General features: G+C 34.0%; 1 protein-coding gene across 1 annotated transcript; it reads left to right on the top strand.

Moving 5' to 3' along the window:
- Positions 1-1,127: 1,127 nt before the first annotated feature.
- Positions 1,128-15,713, top strand: LOC140060066 (transmembrane protein 26-like). Its single transcript, XM_072106124.1, has 3 exons — positions 1,128-1,652; positions 13,439-13,604; positions 13,943-15,713. The coding sequence occupies exons 1-3, from the start codon at positions 1,462-1,464 to the stop codon at positions 14,603-14,605; spliced, it is 1,020 nt and encodes a 339-aa protein (XP_071962225.1). The 5' UTR covers positions 1,128-1,461; the 3' UTR covers positions 14,606-15,713.
- Positions 15,714-21,343: the final 5,630 nt, after the last annotated feature.

Genomic DNA, 21,343 nt, shown 5'->3' with positions numbered 1-21,343 from the left:
ATACCTACATTTGAGTATTGTGGAGTACGTAATATATTACAAATACTATACTTTTGGAAGGTACAGTTGTTGAAGTCAAGCGCCCCCTATGTGTCTGTATTGCTTAATGTAAAAAAAAAACCACATTTTGCACACTTAAGTTACTGTTAAATAAATAGATTAAGAAGGTTTTGGTCTGTGACTACCTGTGACCTACGACCTAATTGTGCATATCGTCGCTTTGACCTAAAATCCACCAAAACTGTGTTGATCATGGAGTGAAAGAACTTCCCATGTCTCTCTACATGTCCCTATGAGTTAGCATGTCACGACGTCACACTGTGTAACTCCTGTTGAACGCGCCCTACTATTTATTTGTATTTTCCTTCTTAGCATAAATCTATCCACATTCTATTTGAATTCTTGAATATTATTATTACATGTCACTTTCTACAATCGAGGTTTTTCACAAAAAAAAAAATAATTATCTTCAATAAAACTTTATGGTTATCCTTAAAACATATATAAAAATGAAATTAGGCCTATATCAATATAATATATTACAGCATTTAAGAAAAAATCACATAGTAATATGAGACTAATAAAACGGGTAGTCCACCAGTCGGCGTTTCGATTTTTTATACGTATGAAACGCTATATTTGCCGAAATATTTAGCTTATATTGTTGAAATACAGTTTTGAACCTACACCGTAACAAACAACTTATAGTTATATAGCTAAAGATCTTTCTTAATACTGTATAATTGGATCATTATCTTTATGGAAAACTATAGTTTAATTCGTGATTAATATTATTTTGCTATCAATTAATTGAAAACAACTCCATTGCGTTGCGTTCACATTTGACATTCAATCCGAAATAACGAAAAGTTTAACTGATATGAAGTGTTTATTGATAATACAGCATTTTAGCCTTTCGTCTGTGCATCAACTTTGTATGATAATTCTTGCTAAATCCATTTAAAAGAATAAGACCAACGAACCATTACAACAAAACAAACTATTTGTCCATTGTATCACGTAACGTAGCAACAAAAACGATTGTCCTATAGGATTTAGCCGATGACGTTTCCGACACATGGATTTTTGATCAATAGAAATATTTGTCACGACTCGGTGATGGGAAAACTCACACACACACACTTTCACGATTACTCTCTGTCGAATACAACCATGAATGCGCCGAAGAAACTGCAAATCGGATTGTGATTATTCCAATTCTAAACTGAAACTTTTTCAAGATTGGAACTAGTCGTAATTTGGGATTAAATTGTGTACTGAAAGCAGTAAACTAACTTTATATCAGTTTTTTAATCAAGCTTTGTAAAGGAATACTTCTGTTTCTAGCATTGTATTTTAGAATAACCAAAAGGATTGTTGTACAAGGAGACTATACGAACAGGCTAATTGTGTTCGAAAATTGCGGTCTATGCCTAAGTTAACTAAATGTAAATAATCAAAATGTCTGTAATATCTCTCATCAAAGCGGTAGTGGCGAGACTTTTATTCGCTGTACATGGAGTTTTGGTCGCGTGGAGAGTGACCGATTTAGAGGATGATCAGATCTACTATCTGCTCCTTATACCGGTGGTTTTACTGGCGGTGGAGATGATTTTTACGTTGAAGTTTACTGAAAACGGTGAATGGAAATGGTAGGTGCTTACTTTTAATACCAATTTTAACAAATAATTTCAGAAACAAGAGGTAATTAAGAATATTATATTTAAATATGTGTCTATAAGAAACATGGTAAAACAAACAAACGTAATGTCTAAGATTGCTTAAACCATATAAGATAAAGCGCTGATATCGTACTCATATAAGTCCAACCTGTTCATATCACCTATTCTACAGCTCACTATGTCGGTCGGTCGGTAACACTAACTTAAATTTGAGCACGCGACTGCAGCCATGTATATAGCCTTGTTTATAAAACCATAAGTATAGAGAAGGTATAGAGTACCAATAAAACACATAGGCACCCGCGTTTCAGGAGTCCTAGATCCGAACAGACGAGGTGCCCTAGACCTATTCTTTTTTATTTCAACATTTACAGACAGTGGCCTTTCCAGTTCCTTCGCAGCGGGGAGATGATAATTATCTATGGGCCCTCTATATATAATCAAAACAACAATTCAAAAAGACTCTTCTTTAGTCAAACAAATTAGTCATTAATCCTGCAACGTTATTACAGTGATTTATTTAATTTAAATTAATATAATTAACATAATGAAGTACTGTATATAAAAATAAATATGTACATCACTCAGACAAAATAAATCTGTCGTCTGTCTTTAAAATCTAAGCATTATTGATGTAAGTTTAACTTGTCAAGATTCTATATTTAAAAATACACAAAACGCATTAAAGGCCTATACTTGTGTTGTTTACTATCCTACTAAAAATGTACACATTGTTGAAAATAATAGAAAGAGTAATGATTTTCACAAAAATATCGGAAGTACACGACGTTTGTGTGTGATGTTTGAAATAACAGGAAATTACTATTGAAAAATCGAGGTAAAATACCATAACGCACACGTAGCAATGCGTGTTAAATGTAAGAATGTATAAAATTAGAATGAGATAAGTTATTTATTTTGTCTCAATGAAAACAAACAATATAAATAATAATACTAATATGATGACGTTGTTATTTAATTCGGTTAAGCATGGTTTAAGGAAATAATAATTAATAATAAATATTACCATCTATATATAAATTATGGTTAATTCTGACATAAATAATAATAATAATAAACAGTATTTATATAGCGCCTAATGGATCACTGACCCCTCTAGGTGCTTTACATAGGACCTTAACTAATGGTAATAAACTATCCCCCGCCGGACACCATTCCAGTATTTCTTAGTCGAGGTTTTGGGGATGGAGACAATCAATAATGTGAAAAAAAAAAATGTAACTAAGCTTAACTATGCTTAATTAAGGTAAAACTATCCCCCGCCGAACACCATCCCGGTATTTCTGAGTCAAGGTTTCGGGGCCAGAATTAAGAATAGAGAGTAAATGAAGCATGCACAACTTAAGCTAGGGTTAAACTATCCCCCGCCGGACACCATCCCGGTATTTCTGAGTCAAGGTTTCGGGGCCAGAATTAAGAATAGAGAGTAAATGAAGCATGCACAACTTAAGCTAGGGTTAAACTATCCCCCGCCGGACACCATCCCGGTATTTCTGAGTCAAGGTTTCGGGGCCAGAATTAAGAATAGAGAGTAAAATGAAGCATGCACAACTTAAGCTAGGGTTAAACTATCCCCCGCCGGACACCATCCCGGTATTTCTGAGTCAAGGTTTCGGGGAAGGAATAAATGAATGAATGAATAAGTTAATTAATACCGGATGAGAACAGATGGGCTTTCAGTCGTGATTTAAAAATACTGACTGAAGGAGCAAGTCTCACAAAGAGTGGAAGTTTTTTCCATAATGAAGGTGCTATTGCTGCAAAAGACCTTCTACCATAAGCAGTGGATGATTTTGGTAATGTTAGAAGAAATTGATCACCAGACCTTAAAGAGCGCGACGGGATGTATTCAGAAATGAGCTCGCGAATATAATCAGGGGCAAGCCCATGTAACGCTTTGTAAGTGATCAGCGAGCGAGCACAATGCAAAAACTTCGGTACAAATCTCCGCCTTGGATACCTACCTTATCTATCTTAGATGTACCGTGAAACGTATATTTTATAACATTAGTGTTCACATCGACGCTATTGTTCCATATTTCTATCTTAGGAAGATATTATAAAGAGTTTTTTAACAAAATTTATGATTTCAACATTAGATTTTCATCTCAATTTCAATTCTTCCCGGTCAAAGTAATTTCCGGGTTTAAGATAAGTTCACCTTGCAACAACCTGGTTTCAAATATTTTCTCTCTTGTATACACAAGGGAGCAGTTAAAATAATAGATTTGACCCTAAAGGTGACTGGAAACAGGCACTTTCCATCAATCAATACAGTGTCCCTTTGGAAGATGAAAAAAAAATCAGATAGTAGGACTGGAGCTTTAAGTTGGCCATTAGTCATAGCCATTTCAGTTTTTTGTTTATTTTAAAACATACCGCGCGTGTGTGAAGGTACAGTAGTTAAATAATAGAAATTATACTGCAAATTAATAAAGATCAAATTAAATATACGCCATAAAGAATCAGAATATATTGGGAGATTTGATGATAAGACATTTTTCGAGTGAAATCCCGATAGCTGAGTTTTATTAAGAGTAAGCTTGCAGGAATAACTGTAGGCTATCTTCCTGTGTCCCGTTAGGACCGAGATGTCTGCCCATGTTGCAAGCCGTAATGTCTTCTTTCTTAGGCCCACGGCAGTTAGTTTCAAAAGATGATTAAATTAAAGAATGTATTAATAATTATTAGGATGGTATTCATTTGAATAAACGCCTCTCCAATAAAACATCACAATAATAAACCCCCCCCCCCCCACCCAACTATCTAATAAACGTCCATCCACATATTTATAATAACACAATTATACTATTTGTAGTAGAATTCACCGCACTGTTATCTACAATTTACCAAGCATTTGTTATTCTTTTTTACCACTTTTCATATCTATTAGAGGATTTCATTTGATTATAAATGCTACCATATTATTAAAACTAAAAAATGTAACATATATCCCTCGAATAAGCACCTCCCTCAAATGACCTCCGCCTCCCCAAAGGGCCCTACCAAACAATAAAAACTATACTTTAAAATGTTATTAATCATCTCAAACACTGTGAAACAAAGTAGTTTAGTTTTACGAATGTCAAACATTTTAATAATGGTAACCGACAGAAAATGTATAAGGAGAACATTATCATTCCGAGAACCATCGTCTACACTTATTAATAAACCGCGAATACCAATGGCTTTATGTAACCGCATTCAGTGGGTTACACTGCCGCAACGTTTCACTGTTGTTCAATGGATTTTGATAAAAAGAATGATGTACTGTAAAAGTCATTTGAATTTATCATTAACGTACGCCAATTTTAAGAAAATGACGGTGTTACATAATGGGTTAAGCATGGTTTAAGAAAATAATAATGTATTACCTTATTAGTAAACCACGGATACATTGTAATAACCACATTAGGCAACTTTTCATACGCAGGGTTATGTATGGATACGGTAAATGTTGTGGATGTTGGTAAATGTTGGTAAATGTTGTGGATGTTGGTAAATGTTGTGGATGTTGATGAAAAAGAATGTATAGTACTACTAAAAGACATCAATTTATCATTAACGTAGGCCTAATCTTTATTTGAATGTAAATGTTTATTTCAGTAAGCAATGTAAGACAACTCAATATATTCAATAGGTGGCCTAATTTAAGTCGATCACAAAGAACTATATTCCAAGATCCATGGACAAGGTAAACCACTAAAAATCCGGGTTTAACGAATTGTTATTGTTAATTAAAATGTGCAACCACATTAGTAATAACTTCGAGACAGTGGTGAACAAAAGATTTATTTATGCAAAGTCATAAAAAAATTAAATTGCAAGAAAATATGATATTGTTATTGATCATATTTCAAGTTATGGAGAAATTATTAAGCCTAATTAAAAAGTGTGTACGTCTCAGGATGTATATTTTCTGGGAAGTATGAACAAGTTAAGAATGATCAAACACGACAGGCCCAATGTAAAACGGATATCATTACTAAACAAATCAACGTTAATACACATAGCTCTGTGACAAATCGATAATATCGGTTTAATGGGCTAATGTAATAGGCTTGGTCTTTTCAGGTCATAGGCTTCTACAAACAACAATATCCTCTACCGTACCGCTATTATTTGCTGTTGTCGTTTGCTACAAGTGGTCTGGCAACCATTACCTTTTCTTCTTCATTAAACATGACTGATTATATGATATCAATTTAATTAATATGAATATAATGTTAGTAATTAATTTGTGGATCTGATAAACAACTTAACGGTTAGTATCGATCGCCATGAGTTACTGCAAAACCACGAGCACAGTGACCCTGCATTTATTATATATCACGGAAGGCTGTTGATTCCTTGATTATATTACGTATGTTTTATTATAAATAGGCTAACTGTTAAACAAGTCACTGTTAGTTATGTTTATTTTTTAGAGCAATCAGAAGCCCTCCTTATTCAGTGTACATCTTTACTAAGGGCACACTTTCCCGTGAAACGCAAGGGGTTTTTAATCGCGTGCAACGCGACACTAACAGCTCACTATGTCGGTCGGTTGGTTGGTCGGAAACACTAACTTGAGCACGCGACTGCAGCCATGTATATGGCCTTGTTATCACTACCAGACTACACATCCTATAATTTTAGACACTTTGTGTGGTCCCGTTAATATAATACTACTGTACATCTATATATAAATTTACGTAAGGGCAAAATTCGGTAAATCACGCCTTTTACTTCTAGAATTTTTACTCGATGGTATATAAAGTTGGTTCGTACTTTCGGTACTGATTTTAACCACCTGATGTAACCCTGTTTACTAATTAACTTAAGTTAGATAATTAGTTATTGACGATTAAAACGAATTTAGGTTCAACGATTTGCCCCAAATAGGGGTGTTTTCCGATCGTGGTATACACTGTCTAATGGATGTCCATCTTGAAAAATACCCGCCACAAAAATGCGAGGATGCTTCGCATTTTCCTATCTCCTCCTACGATAATTGTTTTTAATAGCTGAAAACCGGTTGAACAGCTAGAGTACAGCATCATAATGTTGAAGAAAGGCCGATTTTCTTAAAAAATACTATTTTGATAGATTTAATATACGATTATACAAATGTATTGATTTGCGATGAATGGAACATCCCAATCTCTCAGTCTGCCAGAGTTTGGTTTAACACAAGTAGGTAAATTTATGAGCCCTTGGTTTAACACATACGGTAGGTAAATATATGGGCCCTTTGAGAATAAACTTGCAATACTTTGACAATACTGTAAATACCTATTAACTATTTTTGGTCCTCATTTGAATCGAGCATTTCTTAGAATGTTCGTACTGTTAGATGTAATAAAAAAATATATACAAATAAATTTTATTACTGAGATTGTAGATAGGCTCTACTGTTAGATATACAAATAAACTTTATACTGACAGTTCCTTCTCAACGTTTGTATTAATTAATAATTACCAATAATATAAACGTCGTAGTGGTGTATCGTGACATGTACTTTAATATTTCAATCGATTATGACAGTGACAGTTTTAACAAAGTGTTTTACTGTATTTAGAGGTATATTATTTATAGGCCTATAAAACATGAAAAAAATATTTCGTTACTGAGTGGATAAAGAATATATTTAAAAATTGTTCCTCTTTGTACCTATCCGCTTTCCCATCCCTCAACCCTAATGTTACATACAAAACACCAACTCAAAAATTTGGACTCATTTTGTGGTAAGTTTCTCCTTCGGAAGTAATTTCCAGGGTGCTAATTTTAGTTGACTACATAAATCATCGTGTCTATTTATTCGTTTCTGTAAACGACAATGTATTATAGTCCTGCGGTACGTACATTTGAAATCGCCAGTTTTGTTACGCTGAAATTACTGTGTATTCGAGAACCATCTGCTGTGGGCACGACCTAGATGGTACGCGAGCGAAGCGAGCGTACCATCTAGTTATTATAATATCAATAATAAATTGTATTTCTCAAATAAAAACAAAAGTACAGATAACCTTTTCTAAAATAATACATAATAAATGAGAAAAGGAAGCTTAAGCTTTAAAATATTTAAGTATAATGACTATAACATACTGATACGATTATCTAATCAGATACAATGCCTATTGTAATAAAGATGGCATGCATTGTAATTGTTATTATTATTATGTTATAATTTGATATAAAAAAACGTACTAAACTGTAGTTGCTATTCGCTACGGTGGGATTGTTTACTGTATTTAAGTGTACGTTTTGTTAGTATGTTGCGGTTGTGCAGCAGCTAAGCCAGAAATGTTACAAGAAGCCTACTACGGTTTTAAGTCACGTACGTGTTGTACTTTTGCTCTTGGGGTTTAAGCATGAAAATTGACTTTTTGTTATGGCACTAAACCTATGTGTTAAATCTAAATAATTGATTGAAAAGTGATGTTAAATGTGTATAAAAACACATTAGATTAAGCCTTTAAGCACGTCAGCAGCCGAGGTGAAAGACTATTTAAAATATAAATTCTAAGATGTTAGAAATCAATTGACAGAATATACAGTGTTAAATGGAAAAACAGAGCGGATTCATATGAATTAAAAAGCCTTTGTAAAATACTAGCGCATGGCTCAATCTTTTGTACATTAGGTTAAAAAAATAGTATGCACTTGCAACTTTTGCTTAGTATTGTACGATGTACAACATTCATAATGATAATGTTTTATATAGGCCTACAGCCATCAGGCACATTAGCAAATCCAATAAATCGGAAACCAGATTCTTCCGATCTTTGATTTGTGCTATCACTACATGAGACTTTCATTGGCTAGCATCACATGTTCGTTAAAATTACTTATATATTATTTATATATATATATATATATATATATATATATATATATATATATATATATATATATATATATATATATAAACACAAGAGGCAAAGAACATTAATTCTAAACCGCCCGGTGATATACTGAAATTTAATTAATTAATTTGAAACGATAAAGATATATATATATATTATTATTACGCTACTAGTGGATTTGGTAGCTGTAAATTTGATAGTTGGGTGGGCTGAATTAATATTGAGAAGAAAAGATTCCAAATTATCTTCACCATGGGTCCAGATCATGAAGATGTCGTCAATGTATCTAAACCAAACAAGTGGTTTATTTGGTTGGAGGGACAGAAAATTGGCCTCAAATTGTCCCATAAATAAATTTGCAAAAGATGGCGCCATTTTTGTGCCCATCGCTGTGCCATGAATTTGAAGGTAATGGTCATTTCCAAAAATAAAATTGTTGTTGGTTAAAATCAACATGACCAGTTCTCGTAAATGAGCTTATAGTAGGCGTTTTGTCTGGAATTTGTTTGTAATTTAAAATACATGCGTCGGCTCCTTCTTCATGAGGGATATTAGGACAATGATGAAACATCTAATGTAGCCAGAACAGAATTATTAGGTAAATTTTGAATTTGGTTAATTTTGCGGATAAAGTCCGTGGAGTCCTGAATGTATGAAGGGAGATCAGTCACATATGGTCTAAGTAAATCATCCACATATTCAGAAATTTTCTCTGTAGCAGTGCCATTGCCCGAAATAATGGGTCTACCAGGATTGCCTGCTTTGTGGATTTTAGGTAGGAAATAAAATCTGCCTGGAACTGGATTGACCTGTGCCAAATGAGGTCCAATCTTAGGATCGATGGAGTGTTTTTTTACCATCACAGAAACAGATTTGGCCACCTTATCCGCAATTTCCGGGGTGGGATCCATTGTAAGTTTACGATAATGAAGAGGATTGTTTAGCTGTCTTAAGGACTCCTCTTCATAAAATTTGATGTCCATGGCAACAGTGGCAGAACCTTTATCAGCGGGTTTAATGATAATATCATTACGCTGACGCAATTTGGCAATGGCCTGCCTCTCTTGTTTTGAGAAATTGTCACGTTTATCTGGACTCGGGACGTAGTTTTGTACATCCTCCTCAACAGCCTAAATAAATGTTTCTAAAGCTGGACAACGATTTTTAGGTGGATTCCAGGAACTTTTTGGTTTAAATTTGTTAGCGTTGCCTTCGTTTTGCGTGGTGCTGCTGTCTGAATCAGCAAAATGTTCACGTAATCGTAATCTTCTGGAGAAAGACTCCATATCCAAAGATAGTTGTTGTGCGCCGACCTGCCTTGGTTTTGGGCAGAATTTAAGTCCTCGGGAAATAAGTGTTTTCTCTCCTTCGGAAAGTCGGCAATTAATTTCAACAACTGAATCAGAGGTGTTGCTCCGATTCTTGTTATAAGTCCGAACGAACCTTCTGCAGGGTTTCCTAAAAGCCCTGAAATCATCCGAAGGTAGAGTCATTTGTGTTGAAATGACCAAGTCTGCAGGTAGACCAAATTTGTGATGTCCCCTTCGGGCCATTGCCGTTGATTGCTTACGGCAATCATTGGCGATAATCCTGAGTTTGTTTTGAAACTCGGATGCAGGAAGTTCTCTTTTCAACTTCTTAGTTCTTAGTTCAAACTCAGTGAGGATTTTGCGGCAATTGCCAATTTGGATCTCATTGAGTTGACAAGCTTTTTTGTGAAGGACAGCGTTCCAACGAGAACGCATGTCATCATCTGCAAATCGAATACCAGATGCGACATAAAATATATATACTGTATATATATATTATTAATTAATTTGTTCATGGATTGTTCAGGTTAAGGTACTATATGTACAGGGAAAAACAATGTGACATACGACACAAGAAATTATGATTTGTTACAATAATCTGTACACGTTATTATAGATAGTACACGCAATCTTCGACAACAGGAAGTAGCCTAATTTGCATAATTAAAAATGGCGGCCATTTTTAATAACGTACTATGTATCTTGGAAACCGCTAGTCACAGATACTTAATTATGGTGTTAAAATCGTTAGAATATATGTTTTTATATTCACTTTAATGAAAAAGTTTGTCCAAAATGAATTGAAGTGCTATTTCTAACATTATTGACCTTTGACCTTGATTTATCATATCTCAGCAACCACTAATCGGAGATATACAAATTAGGGCTTAAATTGTTCAGAAACAATTCATTCTAATGAATGCCTACATGAAGAAGATTCCGGGTTTAAAATCCTTTTCAAATATAGTTCAAATGTTAATAACCATACAATAGGTCATTATTGGACATAATGTGTCATTGGACTCTATAGAAACATGTATGTTCTGAATAATTTGACACTAAAAATAATTTCATATGTACAATATTTTCAAAGTTATGCGATATTATGTAGTGCAAAGTTCAAAGGTCAATAATGTTAGAATCGGCCATTTTTGGCCAAAACATGCCATTAGACTAAATATAAATATGTAGTTTCTGAACAGCTTGAGCCATATTGTGTGTCTCTCAGATTAGTGGTTGCTAAGATATGATAAATCAAGGTCAAAGGTCAATAATGTTAGAATCCGCCATTTTTTTGCAAAAACATGCCATTAGACTGGATATAAATGTGTAGTTTCTGAACAATTTAAGCCCTAATTTGTATATCTCCGATTAGTGGTTGCTGAGATATGATAAATCAAGGTCAAAGGTCAATAATGTTAGAAATAGCACTTCCATTCATTTTTGGACAAACTTTTTCATTAAAGTGAATATAAAAACATATATTCTAACGATTTTAACATTATAATTAAGTATCTGTGACTAGCGGTTTCCAAGATACATAGTACGTTATTAAAAATGGCCGCCATTTTTAATTATGCAAATTAGGCTACTTCCTGTTGTCGAAAAATGTCCTAACGTTGATAAATGTGTTCAGTAGGGTCTAAAGAACACATTTCATCAAAAAAACCTTTTCTTGCAATTTGTGTGAGTTAAAAGTCTAAATCCCATGCAACATTGTCGATTAGGCTCCGGTAGTTTTCCGGTGGTACCCGGTGGTGTTTAGTAGGACCCTAGGAAGAACCTATTTAATGAAATCACCATGGGAGCGGTTGACTACGTAGTTTAAAAACCTTTGAACAACTAATTGCCCTGGTAAAATAAGAAATGATTAAAAATGAAAAGTTGTTAAATTGTGAATATGTATGTCTCTTACCGAAACTTCAAATGAAGATGAGCAAGGCAGCTATATTCCAATCCTTGCGTCATGACATTGTCGCGTATCATCCATAGACTTGAAGCTTTGATCAGAAAGCTCCAAAAGATATCCACAGAGGTAGTATGTATTGTGTCATTGTGTTTTGTTTCTATTATTATTATTCAATAATGGCTGTATGACATCGTTACTGTTTAAGAAATATGCATCAACCTCTCTGGCTTCTGTCCGATAATCGATTAAGTATCGCCATTGAATACGTTAACTTTCGCTAGCTTGTTCGGGTTGGTCAAGTTCTCCTTCTCCAGTTATGAAAACTCATTATCATGTCAATGGTCAATAGTTGTAATTGTGTTTCCTTAATTTAATCTTTAACCTCAATACAGCAATCGAAAAATGGAAATCCTCGCATTCCTCTTCAATATTTACCGTACCTTTTCATTTAATTGAAAAGTAATATGTTTGTGACATAGATTTTCTGGCAGGTTGGAGTTGTTCAATGCATTTGCGAAGAGTGACACTACATAGGACCAACATAGGTACAATTGTAAAATTGAAAATCACAGGAGCTATAGTGGGTTAAGCACGTCTTCACCGGTTGAAGCCATTGTTGTCATGCTTTTGTTTTCAGATTCTAATTAACCGTCTGTGTCCATTCGTATGTAAATTACTTACGGCAGTATGTGATCGAAAACTATTGAAGAGCAGGTGTATATACTTAATCATTAAGTATATACACCTGCCACTCACTCACTCACAACTATCAATCAGGACTTAATCATTAAATGATTAAGTCCTGATTGATAGTTGTGAGTGAGTGAGTGGCCGAGCGGTTAAGACAGTGGAACCGTAATCACGTAGCCATAACATCGGCAGGGGTTCGAGTTCGAGGCTCACTCACTCCATGGTTCTGGTGGTAGAACGAGTCTTCTCGGATAAGGACTATAAACCGTAGGTCCAGTGTACACAACTTGCTCGTGTGCACTTTAAAGAACCTAGTACATCTTTCGAGACGAGTAGGGGGTTACCCCTGTGTATTAGTACATCACAGCCACTGATCATCAACTGGGCCCTCTGGGAGATCAGTCTTTGACTGAAGAGGTCACCCAGTATAAAGATAAAACAAACAAACAATACTGCAAAATTGATCATTTTAAAGGTGTATATCAATAGACAATAGATTGAATATACTGTATATATCATAATACAAAATAAAGTATATACTTGCCAACAAAGTATTATTAAAATTATTAACAATGGTTTATATATTTGTTAGTGCGAGGAATTTGTTTGTGGAAAACAATATTCCATCATTTTATGAATATTTAAGGATTTCGACTTACCGATTTCTTACAAGAATAATGAAAAGCGAAAACAGAATGTTAATTTGTATATATAAATATTTGTTGATTGATTCAAACATGTACTACAAATGGAGAGAGGCATTATATACCAATAGATAAAAGTTTTGGTCCTCTCTCCTTCATTTTTTGTGTGTAATGTATTATACCATATGGACAATTGTCTGTAATAAAAGTTGAATTGAATTGAATTGAAAATATATATATACATATCATAAATTATTTTATTATTGACATTTAAAAACACACAACTTACAATACAGTCAGAAACAATTATATTATTGTTTTTATTATATCTAGGTTTTGTCCAAGTGTGTTGCTGTACCTAGCAAGTGTCGTTCCCGGAATCTACTTACTGGAGTTACAACTGTATGAAAACCGGATCGACTATCGTGATGAACAGGGATGGGACGAATGTGTCAGCTATGCAAATGACAGCACTGTGGCCCTTTCAGAAGTTAACGGGGTACGTCATTAATTTATTTTTTACAGCACTAATTTGTCAGTACGATATAATGTGCATTATGTTACATGGGTGGATTCAGAGTTAAACATTAATGTAGACCTATACACGGTGATCCAAGGCACCCCAACCACTTACGTGTACAAAATACAATTCCAAAGATAAACATTCCTCCATCCTATTTTTAAACATTCTGAATCCGCCACTGGGCACTAACTATATACAGGGGCATTTACTGCGAAACAAACAACTCCGCACTCGTAAGATGAATGGAATCTTAAAATGGCTGCTTCAAAAATAAAATTTGAAATGCAAAGTAATTAATTGTTTACTTTAAACAGGTAACCATACCCATATCGTTGAGTGAAAGTGATTGGGTGCTCGCACTTGAACAAATATTACTGTGTCTTTTGGTTCTGGGACGATGGCTGCTTCCAAAAGGGGAACTGACACGTGATCAACTATCGCAACTTTTACTCGTCTACATCGGCATGGCAGCTGACATTCTTGAATTTTCAATTGAAAATTTAAAAGAAGACAATGTGAAATGCAATGCTGTACTCATCTATATGATTCTAGGCCTCTGGGCCTGGAGCCTACTCCAGTTTACGCTCGTGCTAACGTCCGTCAGCGGCGCCAAGGTGCGAATGTTTAGAAAGACGAAGAAGATATACATTTGTCGAGCGTGTCTGTGCTGCGAGAATGAGATATGGGCGTTGTCGATCACGCTACTGATGCAGGATGGACCGTTCCTGGTGATGAGGCTTTATCTTCTTATCCACCATAACGTTGTCAACCAAATGATGATTTTCTTCACGTGCAAAAACATTCTAGTCATAATGTTGCAGGCTTACAGAATTCTTATCGTCTGCACCGATTCAAATCAGATCGAGCCAGCGGAGGATAGTGGTGATGCTGTTGAGGTGATGGAAGACGCAAGTGAACCGAGCAAGAAGAGTTCTCAGAGTGGCGACATGGTAGCACTAGATGTAAAGGGTGAATAAGACGATCCCTGTGTAAATTAAATTTGAAAGTGTAATGTAAAAATGTATATTGAAATGTAAATTTCCAGGATTTTTTTTTAGATAAAAGCCTAAAGGGTTAACTCATTAAACAACAGAAACATTGACACGTATTTCTAATAAAATGTAATTGCTTGCTCTAGGACGGTAAGCACCTCTCCTTCTCTATGGTACCTGTATACCTTCTCAGCAAGGTGCACTAGATCGAGGATGGAGAGGGTAACGATTGCGGCGGCCACAAAACCATTTCATGGATATGACTGGCTTTTGAAATAGACAGAGAGATAGAGTCCGAAGTTTCACACAGAAGCTGTTGTTTTAGACAATTTGTAGGCCCTGTTTAGGTTTATACATGTAGAAGCAATTAGTATGGACTTAAATTAATTAAATGTAATTCCAGTCAGTAGTCTGAACAAAATCATTTCTTTTCATAAGTTATTGTTGCACTTTTGATACTAATCATTGATTAATGGCTTTGGATGTGATTGAGTACCACTGTGAATGTATGTCATGTATCCTTTACAATATTATTTATTATTATGACTTATAATTCTACATAATTAATAAACTTCTACTATAAATATATATTTTCTCAGTGCTATATCTCAATCTACAACATTTTCCCATTTTATAGAAAAATTTGGTAATACATCATTTGTTTTTAGTCGCGTGAAAACGCGACTCCACAGCTCACTATGTCGGTCGGTCGGAACACTAACTTAAATTTGAGCACGCGACTGCAGCCATGTAATATGACTGTTTTACATTTGGTGTCTGTGTATTGTAAGAGGTGGGTTATGGTCTTGATACTAGGCGATACATGTGATGCTGTATTACCAAATGTTTCTATGATACTGAGAATCTAGATACAGCACCGGAAATCTGATGATATTTGGTTTGTTTTCTGGTATACGTGTAAAACATTAATATTTCCCGCCTTTGTTTGTTTACGGGAATCTCGCAATATAAGGTAAACTGCCTCATACAACGTACATTTTCTTTAAATAACCATCGGTTCATGGAGTCCATTAAATAAATTCATAAATAATTTAGTAATATAACTTATTTATTAACATGATGTTTTGTGAAAAAACGGTTAGTTTTGTGACTAATAACATTATTAGAACTTTGAACGGATGTCTTGAATTATGTGTTATGTTCGCTAGTGTAAACATTCTTCTACTGCAGTTACTGCAGTAACTCCATTTTGTTTAAGCTTGGTTCCCACTTGGACGTAATACAACGACGTAAGCAATTTAACCAATCACAAGCGATGGATTATCAGACTGTCCGCTTGTGATTGGTCAACTCGCTTACGTCCTTGCGTTGCGTGGGAACCAAGCTTTAGGGCCGTTCACTTATGCACATTATTTAAACCTTCATTTTAACCTCTTTGGATTCTGTTTGATATTAACTGTCGGTAAACTAAGCTACCGCAACAGCCTTTTTTCAAATGACTTACCGGTATGATTATATTGACAATTTTCTCAATATCGTAATTATGTTTCCTTGTCAGATTAAATTTGCCAATCTATTTAAATTGCTTCAATTTAACACTTTCTTTTAAAATAATGATACATGAAGGAATCATACATACTAATAATAATAAAACAAAATAATTTAGGTTATGATTTTAAAAGCAATATTTTATAATCATCCTCTAATTAATAGTAACAGCTCCTGTGGGAATTGTCTATAAATAGAACATGTCCGTTGCCACATTAAAACAAAGTTTGAGCTGACGGATACAATGCGACTCAATTGTCACAGTGCGTCTTATGCTAATGTTGTTCATACAATTACTGTTTCCTTGTAGGAAATCATTAAATATTAACATATTCGTATCAAGTAGAAACATATTGTGTCGCTTGGGTAAACATTCAAAATAGAGTGTAAATATGTTCATGAACTTTATTTGTGTTAAATGTAACATGGTTCTGTCTTATATATTATAATGTTGTCGGATACTTTTGATTAACTTTCAGATACTACAGAGTGAGCTTGACCATCAAGTACAGTAAACAACTTTGTTTTACAGACCCGTAGCCAGGGGGTGGGGGGTTCAAACGAAGCACGCAGTTTGCTAACAGGCTCCGAGAAAAAGAATTTAAAAAAAAATCAAAAGAAATAAATGAATTACATAAATATAAACTTAATTTAAATCACAAACCGTCACCATGAACCTCGAGCATATTATAACAAACAAACAAAAATGTTAATTCAAATTTTTAAAATATAAAAATTGATACTGTACTAATAAAATTCAAAATTAATTTAAATTTGAATTTTTTTCTAATTAATGAATGAAAACATTAATTCATGAAAAGAAACAGATGTTTTGATGTTAATATTTAATTGAATATTTTACAATAAGCCATTATTATAAATTTTTATTTTAATTTGAATGTTTTTAAATTAATGAATGAAAACATTAATTCATGAAAAGAAACAAATGTTTTGATGTTAATATTTAATTGAATATTTTACAATAAGCCATTATTTATGGACAATATTAGCCAACATTTCCGTCACAAAAACTATGCGTTACCGATCAACATAACATTGCAGACTCCCAAAAAAATGTTATTATGAGAGTGCCATTTCCGAGTATCGACAGGTGCCCTATTTAAATTTTGCTCATCTTAATCTCAACCATAGTGGGGATGAAGCGAGTTTGGAGTCCCCTGTTGGTTTGGTTGGTCGCAAAAATCACATTCATCTGGACCCCAAACCCCATTTCAACTACGACATCCGTCCCAGTATGTCCAATTTTTTAACGTTATTACAACGTAATTGGTTGGTCAGTTAACCATACTTAAGGCTCCATTTTTTTAAAATTCGAGCGAACCCATCCATAAAAATCCTGGCTATACGGGCCTGTTTTAGGGTATGGTGAGGAAGCCTGTGGGGATTATGTGGGTATGGTGGTGGGATACTGGGGGGAGGGGAGGGGGAGGCGGGTATACTATATAGGGTGCTTGCTGTGAGGGTAATGTTATGGGGGTGATTAGAGGTTCTGTGGAGATGTTGCGGTATGCTGTGGGGGAGTGATGTTAAGGGTGCATGTGGTTAAAAGCCAGTATATTTAATTAACCTACTGTACTTACAGATTCTAACTTCCTTTCCTTGGAATATCCAAGAAACATTTATTATATAGCCTTTGACCCAAATAATATACAATGTAAGAGTTCATAAATAACAATAATAAAACGTCTGGGTATAGAAGATCTAAAGAACAATCGTGATGAAGAAGATTCTTGGGGTTGATGCTAATAACACTAAATATCTTAAGACTATCATTTCGTCTTTCAATTACTCATTATTTATCAAATTATTATTATTTTTCTTGTAATAATGGATATGTCATAATAGTATTACCATAATTATCCTTTAAAAAATAATTACGAAACTGATACCATGATTATTATCTGAATAATGAACTCCGTCATGTTAATTCGACAATCAATTATGTTTGCGTAAATTTACCAGACAACTAATTAGGTTTAATAAGTGATAGTAATGAAAATTATTACGTAAACAGAAATGCGAAGGTCACATTTTTAACATAATGAACAAGAAATGAAATTATTTACTTTTTTAACCGATTTACTCTATGAACCAAATTAAAGATCATATTAAGCACGTCCAGCATTCTATAGGAGGACGTCTGTATCATTATTATTATAGTATTTATTAACATTATTAGTGATTATGTCCTTAGACACACAGACCGACAGGTCGGCAATTTCCTTTTATGATCTTGACTACGATAATGAAATAGGTACAGGTAATAAGATATTAATGACATAAGGGATTCTAACGTATGTTATTCATAATACTGTTTTAATAAAACATTTAATTAAACAGTCATAAGAATATCACAATGTCTCAACACTCTGTTTTACACCTATAAATTATCTTTAAACCCACAAAATGTCACCACTATACATAACGATCAAAGGGGTGAAATGATCATTCGATCAATCAACTATGATATAAATCATTGAATATCTGACAATACTCCTTTAGGCTCTGTCTACAAACATTATGTGCCAAAAAATGTGATGTGCCCATGTATGGACATGATGATGTCATATCACAACCGTATTTAGGCATATCACTACCATATTTGGCCACATTTTTTGTCAAACTAGTTTGATACTGTAGACAAAGCTTTAATAATAAAATATTCTTTTACAATTACAGAGGAACCCCTCCGTAGGGGGACTTATTCGGGGAATTAAGGGAACATGTTTCCAAAACCGGACGAGGGTGAAATGCTTTAGCAATACGGTCATTATTTAGGGACGTCCCTATTATAAAAGGGGTCTCGAGACTAAGGCTTTGCATTTCGATGAGCCTTTGAGTGAAATATTTAATTTTTAAAAATGTGGGGGGGGGGGGGCACTTTTTATGGGTGAATTTTGTGGAAGAATTTCTTTCTGGTTGATTGTCTGATTGTACTGTTTGTTTGTATGTTACTATGGATGTATGTATATGAAAGAAATCAACGAATGAATAAATTTACTTGTATTATTTATTATTATTATTCACGCAGTGTGTGTATGATAGCGTGGTTATATTTGGTATACCATAATTGTTCATAGTTTTTATAGCCTATTCATTCCAGACAGTATTCTGTAACTAAACAAGTCCATCAATATTATTGTTCACTTCAAATATCTTTTGCTTAGGGGGGTATAATCTTTGTTCACTACAACAGACAACCACTGTATTGTGTTGTTGTATTGGTTTGAATAAATAAATCTATTTTGAATTTAGGGAAATGCTAAAACACAAATTAAAATTAATGCATCTCTTGTATTTACTGAAATGAAATTCAATTGTTCCTCTACAGACCCATGGTAACCACTTTGTTTAATAATAGACACTGGGAATCTATACTCTTCTATTTTTGAAAATCATATCTATAATATTTACGAGCGAGACCAAATACGACGTAACGTCCTGCCCGATTGACGTTTATCATTTTTATCATTACCATTGTTTTTAGATAGATAGATAGATAGATATAGATAAAATTTTATTTGTCATAAAATAAATAAAATTACATTATGAAAAGGTAAGATCAGAGAATGTGGCACTATAACATGAATGTAGGTGAAACACAGGAGTTCAAATATCAATTACTATAAAACATTTCTCGTTAGTCATAATACTAATAATGAGCAGTTTTTAGCACTTACGCGGATTACTGCCATTGGCGAATAAGCGTTATATTTTGGTGGCGTTAGCCTAGGTTCTACTGTGTATTTCGACTTAATTATTGGTAAAAAGAATATGTTCACATTGCGTTTCATAGGTAATATACTTGAGGTCGAAGTTTCTAGACTAAAAATCTAGACTGGTGACATGACTGACTAACATTATGGCAGTCTATGGTGGAGGTAGCATGCAACCCGATAATTGCAAGACACTCTTGCAAGTTATACAGGTATGGGGCCTAAGTCCCTGTGAAGATAGGGCCACGGAGAGAAACATCATTGCGCTAAGACGGTTTAGTGTATAAACACTTTTTACGTAGTGATAACAACTCTTAATTACAAAAAAAAAACGCAAATTCATATATGTACAATTTCGACCATCAATTTTATATCCATACCAACTAATTATGTTATCCGTTTAAGAAGTATGCTGTGACTCATCTTCGCCATAGCATAAAATAATATTAATTTGGGCGGCGGTTATAGTAACTGATTTCCAATTAGCCGTCATAACCGACATTTGAATCAATCATGACTGAAATATATTCTGAATATAACTGAATAATATTCTATAAATAAATGTCGTCCTCTATCGTGTGGTTTCAAACACTGTTAGGCCTACTACACGCTCCAATATAGCCGCTGAGAGCGTCTGTCTTCCTTGGTTGATCTCGGAAAATTATTTAAATGCTGCCCTCTCTAATACCTGATACTTATGTCACTAGAAAGAAGTTGCCAAGAAACATTAATCAATTTCTTAATTAAAAATTCTATATCAATATCTTACGATAATAATGAAAAAATACGTGTAAAGGATTGAAACAGACCATTGGTAATAAGATATACAGTAGGCCAGGGACTAGGCTTAATTACTATAATTAAATAGGTCTATAGGCTGATAAAAACCTTTCCACTTAGCTAATCTATTCGCGCGAATATAAAGCGTTATCATTTATATGTACATCTTAAAATAACGCTAAAAGTAAATAATGTACATAATGTTAAACGGCATTGTAAACACATTTCAATTCGTGAATAATCGATAATGAAAACATAAATCGATAATGATGGTTTGAATTTCTATTATCCGTAAAAATTATCACTCAATATAGGCCTACAGAATCTTCAATCAAGGAGAGAGGTTGTATCTCATTCTGCTCTGCCCTTCACAGTAAATTTGGCCAGTAGGCCTAAGCCTTCTTAGCGGCTCATTAAAAAAATAATTTGTCTACAATAAAAGATCCTGCAATTGGTTACGAAATTCAGAGAAGATGAGTGTGATATAAAGAGATTTACTAATAATATCCCTAATAACATATTATGGGTGTTGGTGCCAAGAAGGATTTATTCTAATAAAATAACTCTTTAGTGACTTTTTTATATTTTACTATAATTTTAGACTTCAGACAAATATTAATTATGGTACATAATAAATAGTTTTTTTTTCTCTGTTACCATCAGCTTTTAGCTGTTTGTAGGCTATGATCTTATTAAT

This window comes from Antedon mediterranea, chromosome 10, assembly GCF_964355755.1.
Source record: "Antedon mediterranea chromosome 10, ecAntMedi1.1, whole genome shotgun sequence".
NCBI classification, from domain to species: Eukaryota; Metazoa; Echinodermata; class Crinoidea; order Comatulida; family Antedonidae; genus Antedon; species Antedon mediterranea.
Note: the sequence above shows the minus strand (reverse complement) of the source record. Positions and strands in the feature narration are given on the sequence as shown.

Bases quoted from the DNA above. Each gene is read 5' to 3' on its own strand.
- LOC140060066 (XM_072106124.1), top strand. From the start codon at position 1,462: ATGTCTGTAATATCTCTCATCAAAGCGGTAGTGGCGAGACTTTTATTC. The intron at 1,653-13,438 runs GTAGGTGCTTAC...TATTATATCTAG, and splicing joins GAAAACGGTGAATGGAAATG to GTTTTGTCCAAGTGTGTTGC. The intron at 13,605-13,942 runs GTACGTCATTAA...TACTTTAAACAG, and splicing joins CCCTTTCAGAAGTTAACGGG to GTAACCATACCCATATCGTT.